Source organism: Gavia stellata, chromosome 3 (assembly GCF_030936135.1).
Source record: "Gavia stellata isolate bGavSte3 chromosome 3, bGavSte3.hap2, whole genome shotgun sequence".
Classification (NCBI taxonomy): Eukaryota; Metazoa; Chordata; class Aves; order Gaviiformes; family Gaviidae; genus Gavia; species Gavia stellata.
Window position 1 is genome coordinate 54,187,461 of NC_082596.1, and position 12,931 is coordinate 54,200,391.

The 12,931-nt window shown below is 44.5% G+C and overlaps 1 protein-coding gene across 1 annotated transcript in view; it reads left to right on the top strand.

Annotated features, from left to right (window-relative positions):
* The first annotated feature begins 2,040 nt into the window (after window positions 1–2,040).
* Window positions 2,041–12,931, top strand: part of SMCHD1 (structural maintenance of chromosomes flexible hinge domain containing 1) — an 89,142-nt gene continuing 78,251 nt past the window's right edge. The window contains exon 1 of the mRNA XM_059815630.1: window positions 2,041–2,220. Within this exon, the coding sequence (XP_059671613.1) occupies window positions 2,041–2,220 (180 nt within the window). The remainder of the gene's footprint in view (window positions 2,221–12,931) is intronic.

Consider the following 12,931-nt stretch of genomic DNA (forward strand, 5'->3'; position numbering starts at 1 on the left):
CTCAGTTCCACTATGCAATCCTCTTTCTTATAGTGTAACTGCATGAACCTCAGTTCTTGCACGATGAGATTTTTTTCTGTTATTCGTCACTTCTGCCGTTTTACAAACCTCCCCGACATGCCATTACAACCCTTTCCTTTCAAAGCTAAGAGTCCTTAAAGCAGAAGCAGCTGCACTCTTTGGAGCATTCCTGTTTGTACCTTTTCCAGGCAAGCAGGACAGAGCACGTAGGAGGAAGACTGTGTTCCTTTGGAGAGTTTTCTTTCATTTCATATTCCTATCCTAAGAAGACTACACACCCCACGTACCCCTTGAGCACTGCTAAATGAGAGATCAGTGAACATGCAATTTTGTACCAAGAAAGCTTGAAAGTAAATAATTTACAATTGCGGGGGGGCAGGGGGGGAGCGGATATGATCTTTTTAGGGGACCTGAAGGTCAAAGATCAAAGCATCCAGCCATGTATGTCTTCTAAATCTCCATCTGTACAGGCAGTTGTGTCAAACAATGAAAATGTCACCCTCATAGAGTGATCACAGATAAAAGTGTTTCCACTTACAACATTTATCTATTCTTAGACCAGAAACTTCTCTCAGAAATGACAGCAAATAATGAGGAAACTCTTTGAAGTGTTATGCTCAGTTGACAGTACTGAAAGGCTATGCATAAACTCAGAACGTAAGAGCAACATGCAGGATGAAAGAATGAACTGCAAGTACAACAAGAACACACGAAACTCAAGAACACATTCAGTTTCTCCACGTTAACCCCATCAGATGCATAAGCTGCACCTTCTGGAAACCTGAACGCGTAAACTGTGATTATTTAATCTCTTTCTCTAAGCTCATTTATAAAGTGTATCTGAACTATGTCCCTATTGTTTATGATAGGAGGAAAAGCTGTTAGTCTAGCCTATAGTGAATGACAAACCAGAAGATCCTGACAGTTTCCTGGCAAGTACGTTTCGCTGGTTCCTTAAAGACCATGAAGACTATTTATTTCTTGAATTATTTTAACTGCAGTTTTGCAGCTACTCTAGTCCTACCATTCTTCTTTAATGGCACAACGCAAAAGTCATTAGGGTTTTGCATATACAAAACCCCAAAAACTTTATTAAAAGTTTTAATTTAAATTTTATTTTTAAGACTGAAGACGATATACCAACTCTCTCCTTCAAAGGCGGAAAGTGTTTCAAGCATTAAACATTAAAAAGAATTAACAACAGCTTATGGATCTCGATCGCCCAGTGTATTTCGAGGCAGATGAACGAGGACTTGACGCCTCCCGACCGAAGCCAAACTCCGCCACACCAACCCCAAGGACAAGCCTCTCCGTTACGCCACCGCTACAACCGGCGGCCAGGGCACTGTCACACACGCCACCGCCCGGGCTCAGCCGAGGCCGGGCTCAGCCGAGGCGCTGCCGGGCGCCGCTTCCCGGGGTGCGGCGGGGACGTGTCCACCAGGCAACGGGAGCCCGCTGGCGGCCGTGCCCCACGGCGGAGGTCCCTTGCCACCCCGCCCGCGCGCAAGAGGCGGCGAGCGACGGCCTCGGGCACCTCAACCGCCGCAGCGGGTGCGGCGGCCGGGCGCAGCACGCGCTTCTCCGCCCAGGCCGCCTGCGCGCCCCCCGGCGGCGACAGCGGCGCCCGCGGCGCCACGCCTGCCGCTCCGGCCCCGCCCCGCCCCGCCCCGTCCGGCGGCGGCGGAAGTGGCGCGGGGCGAAGGGCGTGAACTCGTTCCGAGGTCGCGGCGCTGAGGTTCGCTTTCGCTTCCAGGCCGCTGCCCGCCCGCCCGGCCCCACCCCTAGCGGCGGCACGGCCATTGCCGCGCGCAGCGCCTCCACCCCCTTCCGGGCTTCCGCGGAGCCCGGCGGCGCCTTAGCCCCAGCCTCCCGCCCGGCTCCTCCTCTTTCCCCGGCCGGAGCTTCCGCGCGCGGGACGGGCAGCGCCAGGCGGGGGAGCTCGCGGGCCAGGCAGTAGATACCGCCGTTGCCGCCGCCATCGCTGCGGGACGGTTTCCGTCTGCTCAGCTTCCCAACATGGCAGCGGCGGCGGGAGGCAGCCGCGGAGCTCGCAAGCCGGTGCTGCTGACGCCTCGCGGCAGCGGGGACCGCACCGTGTTTCTCTTCGACCGGCGCCGGGAGCATGCGGATCCGGACGAGAAAGTGCTCAGCTACGGCAAGGACAACTACCGCGGCTTCCGCAGCGCCATCTGCCAGGTACCGCGCGCAGGGGGGAGAAAGGGAGGGACGGAGGGCGAGCGCGGCGGCGGCGGCGGGGCCGGCCGCGGCGTTAGCGCCCCCCCGGCGGCGGGGGCCGGCGCGGCCGAGGGGCGCCGGGCGCCCCAATCGCCGCCACCGTTCTGCCCGCGCGCCCGGCCGGGCCTCGCGGCGCGGGGGGTGGCCGGCACGTGCCGCATCCCCACGTGTGAGGGGAGGCGCGAGGGGGGCCTGCCCCGGCGGCGCGCGCCCGGCCGGGAGCCGTTGGGCGGCCGGGGGTGGGGGGGGGGTTGCCTCTTCCGCCTGCCCGGGGGGACGCGGGCCGCCGCGCCGCCCTCCTTCCCCCGAACTTTCTTGCCGGGACAGGTGTGCGGGCGTCGAGGAGAGGCGGCGCCCGCTGCCTTCGCGTCCGCTTCCCGCGGGCACCGGGCCCGCCGCGCTGAAAACGCCCGTCCGGGACGGCAGCAGGGCGACCGGCCGTGCGGTGCGGCGCGCCGGGAGCAGCCCCTGGCGGCGGGCGGGAAGGGAGCGGGCGGCCCGGGAGCTCCCCCGCGCGGGGAGCCGGCGGCGGCGGCACCGGGCAGTGCCTTCGGGCGCGGCGCAGCGCACCGGAGGGCCGGAGCGGTGGTATTTCTGCTGTCCAAGGTGTCGGCGTTTAGCGCCGGTCGTTTCCCGTCTTGAGCCCTGTAACTGTCTGTCCGAAGCCCGCGGTGGTGGCTGCCATTTAAACGCTTTACCTGGCTGGTTCTTTGCTACCTCCTTTCAGTTCTCTTTCCTTTCGTTATGCAATATAAGAACTTACTCTGTCTTCAGATCCCTTGGAGGTGACAATTTCTTTCTGCGCACGGGCTGTTTACTTTAGTTTCCTAGTGGTACCAGTAGGCATCGCCCATTTTCTGTCATGGTTTCACTTTCTGAGGGAGTAATGAATGCCATAAACCTGTAGGCTGCCTGTGTATGTTTTATGTTGTGAAGCGCACAGGAAAATCAGCTGTAAATTGTGCACTAATTTAGTCTGACAAAGGATTCTATTTTAGTTTCTTGATCCAGTGTGATGTGCACTTTGTTCTCTTAAGATATAAACTCTTTGAGGAAATTGCTTGGTTTGTTCTATGTCTGGACAGTGTTTAATGGTTTCCTACTGTGATGGAAGCTTTGAGTTATCAGTGTCAGCGGGAATAACTGTCACACACGACTACCTCCTCCTTGCACAGTTCTACTTCAGTGTTCAAAATGGCATATTCATATTCTGTTAGAGGTACTGAATCTGTACTACTGCTTCAGGTGCTACTACTCAGCAGTAACTTGTCTATGGAGTGCTGGCACATCCCTTGGTCTGGTCAGAGCCCCTAAAGCTCAGAAGACTGTAAGGAACGAACACGTAACTGAGTGGAATAAAGAAATCGGTATACTTCATGCAATGTAACATTCTGATAAGTTAGACAGTGGCATGGGTTCATGGCTTTCTAAGAACCAACATCCTCCTTAATGGAGCATTGTTATAGGGTTCGTATCTTCTATGAGTAATTATAAGTATTACGTGATTTCCTCCAAGAGTTGTCTTAATGGATCCCATCTCAACTGTACCTAGCAGATGAATTGCAAGGATTCATATTTTCAGTGTTCGGGGCAAATATGTTGATGATTAACCCATCTTTTTTCTTAGCTTTTCTAATTTAATTGATGGGCTGAGGTTAACACTAATTTGCAACTTGTTGCAGACAAGGGAGTCTTCCATTTCGTGGCTTTTCTATATGTGCTGCACACTCCAGTGACTTCTGTTTTGGTGCATCCTCACGGTGTTTAGTAGTTCACAGAACTTTTGGCATATTTGCAATCTTCTACAGAAATAAGCCATCATTGCAAGATGTGACAAATCTTGGGTACAAACAGCTTCAGGGTTTTCTTAACTCAAAAATGTATTGACATTGTAGAGTCGGTACTTTAATGCCATTAGGCAGACCGCTCAGATGTGCAACATAGCGTTTGAAAAGTCTGGTGCTGCAAAGCAGAACTCGGTGTGTTTGGATTTGGTGCCTGTGAAAGTAAAATTTTCAAGTGTAGTTTCTTACCGTGTCAACACCATAATCCTTATCACTGGTCCTGGTGGCTCTTTTGGGGTGTTAAGGGTAATAGAGTCAGTGCTCTTACAAACTTGTGCAGCAAGAACCTCAAATGATCATTCCCTTAGAGAAAGGTCTTCTCCAATAATGTGTTGACTGTCCGTGAGTTCAGTCAGAGATGCCTCTGTCACAGCTAATTTCAGTCTGGTGACTCTTTACACCTTGGAGCTTTCATTATCTTACGTACGGGACATCTAACTCTGAAAGCATGCCAAGATAGATGGTTTGACCTGACCAGTAAATGCTGATGCAATGAAAACTGGGCAGGCTGAGATCCAGGAAGTTTGATGTCTCCCACACCAACAGTGTACGGGTTCTCATTAGGCTTCTGGAAGAGCGTTCTGGCATCTTGGTGCCTCTGGGAGTTTTGCGCATTGTTTGTATTTCTCCTGGTGGTGTACTCCAAAGTGCCCAATTTCTGGCCTCTTGAAAGTTGCAACTAACTGCTTTCAGGAAAAAGGCGATGAATGGGTTCACCTGATTGGGACAGACTTTCCCCACTTCATGGTGCTGAAAATGTGTGAGGGAAGTGATGAAAGTTGAGGAAGAAAGATTATTTTGATAAGCAAGTTTTGAATTGTTCAGACTAAGATGAGGTGGAATGTTGCATTTGCTTTTCTCCAATTAAAGCTATTAGAGACCATCTGAGTGCGTGATCAGGCAAATGCTGTGCATCCAGCAGTGTTGTTTCCGTGGGTATCCTGTCCGGTGGCTCCACCTCAGTACAGGCTCAGCTTTAAATCAACTTTCACTGGCAGTTTGTCGTGCGACTGAATGATTCTGCTGTAGCAGCGAAGGTGCACATACATTCTCCAGTCTGCCAGCTGGGCTGTGGGGGTGGTAATGTCTGACAAGGGCGCCAGAAATACTAAGCTGTTAGAACTATTTCTGCTATGAATGTCTTCCTGTGATGTAAGAGAATTCCTTTGGATATAACTGGATATGTAGGAGTCAAAGGAGAATGTAAACCTTGAAAAAAATAATGAAATTAAGCCTGATTGCAGTATGTGATGATTCTGAGTTGAAAATACATGAATGCCTGAAGGCATGGTCTTAGGCTGCTACTTCTGAGACTCATGTGTTTTTCATAATGCAGAGAGAAGGTGAGTATTTTCCTGTTTGTGTAGCAAAAGAACTGATTCTTGAGACAAGAGATTCAGCCACTGAGAGGTCAATTTAGGAGCCAATTCATGTCTTCTCTGTCTGTTGTCATATAAAACATTCTCTATTAATTTTTGAAACTTTTGGGGTTTTTTTTGAAGCAAATATTTCTTGTCACCTTATGAAATTTTTGTACTGTACCCTAACAACAAGTTAATGCACGGCAGTGTGGTTGGATGTGGCTTTATATACTGATAAATTAGCCTTTCCTTCTGAGTGTGTGTGAGGGGGAATTAAAAAAAATAAATCTTTTTAAAAAGAAGCTGGAGCATATATAGTCTTCATTCTTCTTCCTTGCAGTGATCAATCTTAAAGCAGAAACCTCTTAATTAAAAATGACCTGTTAGCTTGATTATTCCATTTGAGCACTGTCAAGCGTATGTGGAGCGGTCATGTGATTTCAGTCCCCAGAACCATGATGTTTTAAGGTGAATAAGTGAGTTCAATATGGAGTTTCACCTCTTCTTGGGAGTACTATTGCTTGTACACCTTCCTGTTGTCTCTGTTAGGTATATGCCCCACTGCTTGTCCTAATGTATAATGGGAAAATATTTCCCTGCAATGAGCAGAATAGAGCTAAACTTTGTTGGCAGCTAATCCTAGATCCCTTGCTCACATTGTCCAGGTACACAGTGAAGCTGGAGCACTTCAGTTTGTTGCTAAGCTGCCAGGAATCCTTTCAGGTACTTACAGAGGTCATACTCCCTTTAAAGCAGAAAGGTATCTGTGCTGAAAACTGCACAGAAGTTTTGCTATGTGTGAAGGGGTTTTGGAAGGCTTTAAGGTGAAGTATCAGTCTGAAGAGAGCTAATGGTACTAAAATTAGTGTTACTACTTAAATAGGAATCGAATACATTTGTAAATGCTTCTTTAATTCTTTTGACACTTTTCATCATTGTTGTTACTTCCTTGTTTGAAGAAATATATAGGAAGTATAGATCTGTAATCTGTATAAAAAGTAAATATCTGTAATTTAAGCAAATAGTCAAAATTCAGACATTGCAATAAATCATTTTTCTTTTAATTTTTTGTCACATCTTTTGTTGAGCTTCCCATTGTGTCCTAACAGTCTTCCTACTATTTAAACAGATTATTTTGCCAGTCTACCAGAATAAATTCCAGTGTATCAGTAAGATAAGCAAAAAAGGATGTTCATTAAGAGGGAGTATGAAGAAGAAGCATAGCTGTGGTGGAAACTCAAGAAATTAGTGTAAATATTTTTCATGAATATTTGCTTACCAATGCCTAATAAATGATGTATAATGAAATTATTTGTGATCAGTGAAAAAATATTAGCAACTTCTGCTGTTTGTATCACCAGAGGGTAACTCTTAAATGTATTTAAGAGGTATTTGGATTACTTGCTAAGGTCCTGTTCTGATAAATTTGCTCAATAAAAGTACTTCCATTCTTAATAATGAAATCAATCCATCTTGCAATAATTATATTTTTGTATTATAAAACCTATGTTCGTTTACTCACTTTTCAAGATTCTGTATAATCAGAAGCAAAAAATAGATTTTAAGTACGCTGTGCATATACAAAGCAAGTTTTTCCTTGATTTTTAAAGAAACTGTTGGAAGTACTATAAGATGCAACAATATTGTGAGTTTTTTCCAAAACTGTCATATTGTATTTCAGGCTTCACTGAAATGCTTGTGTATAGCACCTTTGTTACTGACATTTCAGTGGGAGGAAGGATGCAGTTTGCATACCTTTTTGCACTTAGGTACTACTTTACTGTGCGTTGACTGATTTGGAAAGCTGCGTGGTTTTTAAGTTCCTGCTCAAATTTGAGTGCTGGCGATATGGTCAGATGCAGAGTATCTGCATTCCTTTAGCATTAGTTATCCAGGTGCAGCTTCTTAGATGTGACCAAGTATTTTTTGCTTTTGAAGAGTGGCATCCGAATTCTTGTTACTTTAATAAGTGATCCCATACAAAGTATTTTCATAGTGGAAGCTGTATGGAGTTGATGTCAAAATTTTGGCTGATAGCTGCACTCATTAATATTTGTGATCGTGCTTTTAGACACAATGGCTTGTGAAGGTCTGGTGAAAGTTTCTATATTTGTCCAGACCCTGAATAAGTCTACGTACAATAGCAGGCTCTTTGCATAAATTATAGGGTCCCCAGTTTCTTTCCGCTTATTAAATGTTGTGAATCTTGAAAGGATGTCTGAGTTAACGCGTTGTTCGGGACAAGATTTCACAGATCTGTAGAGACCTTCTGTCATGTAATTTCCCTCTCTTCTTTTTCTCTCTGTTTTCCCACCAAAATTATGATAAAGCTTTACTTTAAGATACCGCATAAAAACTTGTTCTATTACTGGATCTTGTGATAGGTAGCAATGTTCTTAGTGTTTCTGTTGAACCATCTGTTCACTTCAACACCTTTCATTGATATCTTTTTGTAAATATTTAGATCTGAAAGTACAGAAACTTTTAAGTAGGATGGAGGACAAGGCACTTCAAGTTCTGCAAATGTTGTCTTCTGTAATTCGTTCTTTAGATAGAGGTGACTCTGTCAATAAAGGATAGTTGGAAAATGTTTAAGAACACTAGCGTTCACTGCTGGCTTTTGTCTGTAGGTTGTCTCTAGTGACCATCACAGGCTACTGGGTGTTCCTCTATTTCTGTAATATACAACTCTTTGCTTTGAGCTCTGAGAAATGCCTATAAATAATTTCTGTCTTTTTGAATGCAACTGCTTTTCTAGAGACTTTTGGATCCCCTGTCTGTTGGTGTCCAAAGATGATATATGTTTGTGTTCTGACACTAGGCAAGCTCATTTAGGTTATGATTAAAGATGATTGTTATAATATTTGAGTACCATGAGTGCTCAGTACCAGATCCTTAGCAGGTTGTCATCGTGTTGACACTACCTGACCCAACAGTGGACAGGAAAAGTTTATCTGATTGATTAGCACCCTTATGAGTTACATACAGTTGTTCTCAATTACTTCCAGCAAGGCCTTTGTCTCCACTTATATCTTACTCTTTGTATTTGTTAATTTGTATGAATGGCCCTAATACTGTCTAGTTATGTGAATAATTGAGAGATGATACAAATATCTCAGTGTCCGTAAGCACTACTGAAGGACAGTTACTGGTTTGAAATCTGTGAGTTGAGAATAAAATCCTTTTCCTTAAATGTGTTTTATAGTTTCATCCATTTGTTGATCTAACAGATTTCTCTCAGTTTGGACTGATGATTTGTTTTAATGTGGCATAAAGTGGGATAGCTAAGTGGTAAATGTTATCTTTCAGGTGATAAATTGGCAAATAGCATGGGACATTCAGTTAATCACATGCAAAGTTACAGAAGGCTACAGGGCTCTCAGAGTTTGGATGTGGCATTTAGGTTCATTTTTTAGATTCCTAAATAAGTCCCTGCAAAGGAGCCACTGGATCAGTGTGAAATACTCAAAGTGTAAATCTGTATTTCTTTTATCATGTTAGGTAGCTGAGGTATGTAGATAAATTTTGTGAAAATGAGTAGCTATATAGGACAGCATTGAAAATGCCCTTGCCAGATTTCTTTACAATTAACTGGTACATTTCAGGTCTCCTTTAAGGGATTCATATTGGCAGTACAGTTCTTTTACCCAGAAAATTATTTCTGGGCTAGGTGCCACTTTGTGGAAGGTGGCTGCGTGGCTGTTAGCTCTCTGTTACTCCTTGGCTACATCACCAAGCTCTGAGGCCAGTTCTTCACATCATTCTCATGCACCTGCCTGCTGGGAATGGTTACTGTAGGAGGAGTCAGAGCGTTTTCAAGGTATGAAAGTTGCTTATTGTAGGAAACAACTGTTTGTGTTGGAAAAGTTTGGGTTGCAAGGCATTAAATCTCTTCTCTAAAGATACTGTGGTTTCAGTTTCGCTGTCTGTCATGTGTGAGACTGTTCCATTCCTTTAGTTTGAAAAGTCAGCACCAGCAATTATTATTTTGTGGTAATAGTCTGGAGGACCACTGGAAGCAGACAGTGTGTTATTTCTCCTTCACTTACCACTTCAAACCTATCCATGTTACTGCAAGCTGTGGCTGGTACACACACAAAGTTGAACATTTGGTGGTTGTACACTTTTCCAAGGGAGATGGTAAATGTAGAGGCAAAAATGTGTGTTGACTTTGTTAAGTGTTCTAGTTGGCTTAGTAGCCAGGTAAGCCTCACAGTGTGTGTTCAGATCAAATAGCAGCAAAATCTGCTTTGGTGCTTATGTGCTGATATGTGAAAGAGAGAAGAAACTGAGGCCTATGTGAAGAAGTCTTAGCTGCTGAGGAGTTGTCTGTGATTTGTAGGCTTGTGGGTTTTTTTTGAGGAGTATTTTTTTAGGTTATTAAAAAAACATGTGACTGAAGCAAATATACAAACTGAACCTTGTTTCTTGATTCAGATTTAGGGGTTAGGGAGATTCATTCACACTTTCATATATCGTACCTGTAAATTGCTCTGCTGAAAGCTTCTTGGGCATCTGGTATTCATTTGGCTGTTTCAAACTCTTACCTTCTGGCATATTAGTCTCATGTCATAAGCATCCACCAACAAATTGAGAGCTATTAGCTGTATTTGTTTATCATGAAACATAGGCAGTGCTCCAGACTGAGCCTCCAGTTTATAAAGAATGCATTTCTTTTGTTTGAACAAAGACAGCTTTTTGGCTTATGTATTATTTCATAGGTGTAATGACTGACATCCTGCTGAAGGCAAAACAGGCTCAACTCAGGGAATTTTTCTTAATTTAACTTACTGCCAGTTAACAGAAACTTTTGATTATTGATTGGGGGGCAATTAAACAAACGCTTAAGGAAATGCCTTTCCTCCCCCTTCTCCAAGTTCATCTTCTGTCATACACTTCTCTTCCCTCATTCCTAGTCTAAGCTTCCCTTGTTCTTATGCGCAACACTCAGTCTCTCGCAACACTCAGATGCTCGTGAGAGGTCAGGGCCATGTGCAGGGTTTCCCTTTGCTACTGCTCCTCCTCCATTCTCCTTACTGGTTTTCTTCTGTTCTGGTGGGTTGTCCACAGGCCACAGCACTGTGGGAGTAGGAGGACAGAAAGGGGAAATTCCCTGCCCTGACATGGATCTGCCATGGGCTCCAGAACCTTTGGGGCCATCCCTGCCCTGGTGTGGAGTGCCTCCTTTCAGTGTGTCTCCAGTGCAGTCCCTAGCAGTGTCTCCTCTGATGCATCTCCTCTGTTGCTTCTTGTTTGTCTCCTCTATTTCTTCCCCAGTATGTTTGAGTATGTGCCCTTCTGGTTGAAATTTTGGCGTGCAGCAGGTTGTTTCCATCAGTTTGAGAGCCATCTGGCACTGGCTATGACTGGCTTAGGGCAATTCATGGCCTCTTCCCACACTGGTCACCCCTACTGCCCTCTGGCACCAAAACCCTGCAGTGTACACGCAATACACCTCCAAGTGTGGCTTAGCAAACAATTTAAATAGCTCTTAGTGAATAGCTATGGTTGTTTTCCCAGACTATTCAAAATTTGGTTCATTGATGTAATATTCTATACGTTTTAGGTGGATTTTTTCTCTTTTGTATGCATGTAACTTTTCATCTTTGTAACATTTTGACTTTTGCATGTAGTGATCATATGTAACCAATAGTTTAGGAATCCTTGTCTTATCACATGTCTACCTTTCTTTTTAGAGAACATACAATTATAATTTTTTCCCTATATTGTGGATTAATTTGGAGCTCGTCTCTGTTTTTTTCCAAAAGTTTTTTCTTTTGTCTCCAAAAAAATAAAAGCTTTCTGCTTAGCTGTTTCAACACAATATAACTTCCGAACATACTTTCACTGTGAATATGCAGAGGCATTTCTGAGTATAGTGATTGTATTTTACCCTTCAAGATTTTGATGACATCGAAAGCTAGATCATGATTGTGCATCTGGACAATTTGCAAAAGAATAACAAACAGATTTATAATTTGAACATAATGCTAGGTTGTCATGTGAATGAACCTTCTGAAGTCAAGAATTGGGTGCATCTTCAGGGCTTATTTGAAAAAGGGCACAATGCTAGGCTGAAAGAGGCTCAGCAGTGAAACCTGTACTTTATATCAAGTCAGCAAAAGATACGGTGATGTCTCTCCCATGCAAGAATCTTAGTGAGAAATGAAACATTTGACCAAACCATTGTTTATCAGAATCAAATGACATCATCAACTGTTCAAGTAAATAACCCAGTAGATTCACTTTTATTCAGGGATGACCAGCTCATCTTCCTGGAGACCATGTGCACATAATGGGACAACTGTGCAGTCACCTTACCGCTACCTGGCATAGTGGGAAGAGACAGGGGCTGCGATAACGAAGAGTATAGGGCAGAGGGAAGGAGGAAGTAAAACAAATAGGTCTTATATAAAAACGAAGCTTTCAAACTGAGAAATTTTCTAAGTTGACCAAAGTCTATAAAGGATGCAGCCTCTTAAATTCCTGCATGTACAAGAAGAACGGGTTATCTGCAGTTAGGGCTGCCAAACTTTGTCCATGAACCTGCCTAGTAGCTTATCTTGAAATGACAGCCATTTGGAGTGAAGCAGAAAGGACCTGCTGCCAGTAGATACAGTAATGTTGGGCTTACCCAGGAAACGCAGGTGTAGCTCTGCCTGCGAGGCTGTTGCGGTTGGCTTAGTTGAGGCTCACCCATGGAATGGGGGAGAGGACCAGAAGGAGGAGGCTGCCCCTGCTCAGTTAGCAGGCTGTTGTCTTGTGCGTGCTCTACCTCATCCTAACTTCTTCCTGCCTTAAAGTAAATACTGCACTCTTCATAAGGCTTTGAGAGCAGAAGAGCTTTTGGGAGGTAGAGAAAACAGGGAAGCTATAATTATACCTGGAGGGAAAAAGATGCTTATCTGTGCTTTCAAATGTAAAACTCTTCCAATTCAGTTATTCTATATTAACCTCAAATGGCACAGTAGGATGTTAGTTTCATAGCATCCGTATTTTGTATTGCTCATTTTCCTTGCTCTGAGCAATTTTTTTTTTCCTGCACAGGTTTGCTGTGTGGAAATTTGTGTAATGTGAGAGGTTGAGTTGAAGTGATCTGAACATAGAAGAGTTAAAAAGTAATAATTACTCTAGGCTCTTAAGTCTGAACATCAGTCTCTCTGTGTCATCGCCTTTTGTTTCACTTGCACCAAGAGCAAGGAGAAATTGACAATTTTGCTGATGGATACTGTCTCTTTAACATAGTTGCAACTAGGGAGAAGGTAACCGATAGATGGAAAGCAGGCTTCTAATGAAACCTTAAGCAGTGTTTTTAAAATATTTTTGTGAGTATGAGGGATGGAAAGAAAGAGGTATGGGAAATGATGAGGGCAAGGTGCTACACGGAATGCAAGAGCTTCAGGGAAGGATCTGGCTAGAAGCACAGAAAACACCTGTTGGAGTCATGACCACAGGACTGAAGGAGTT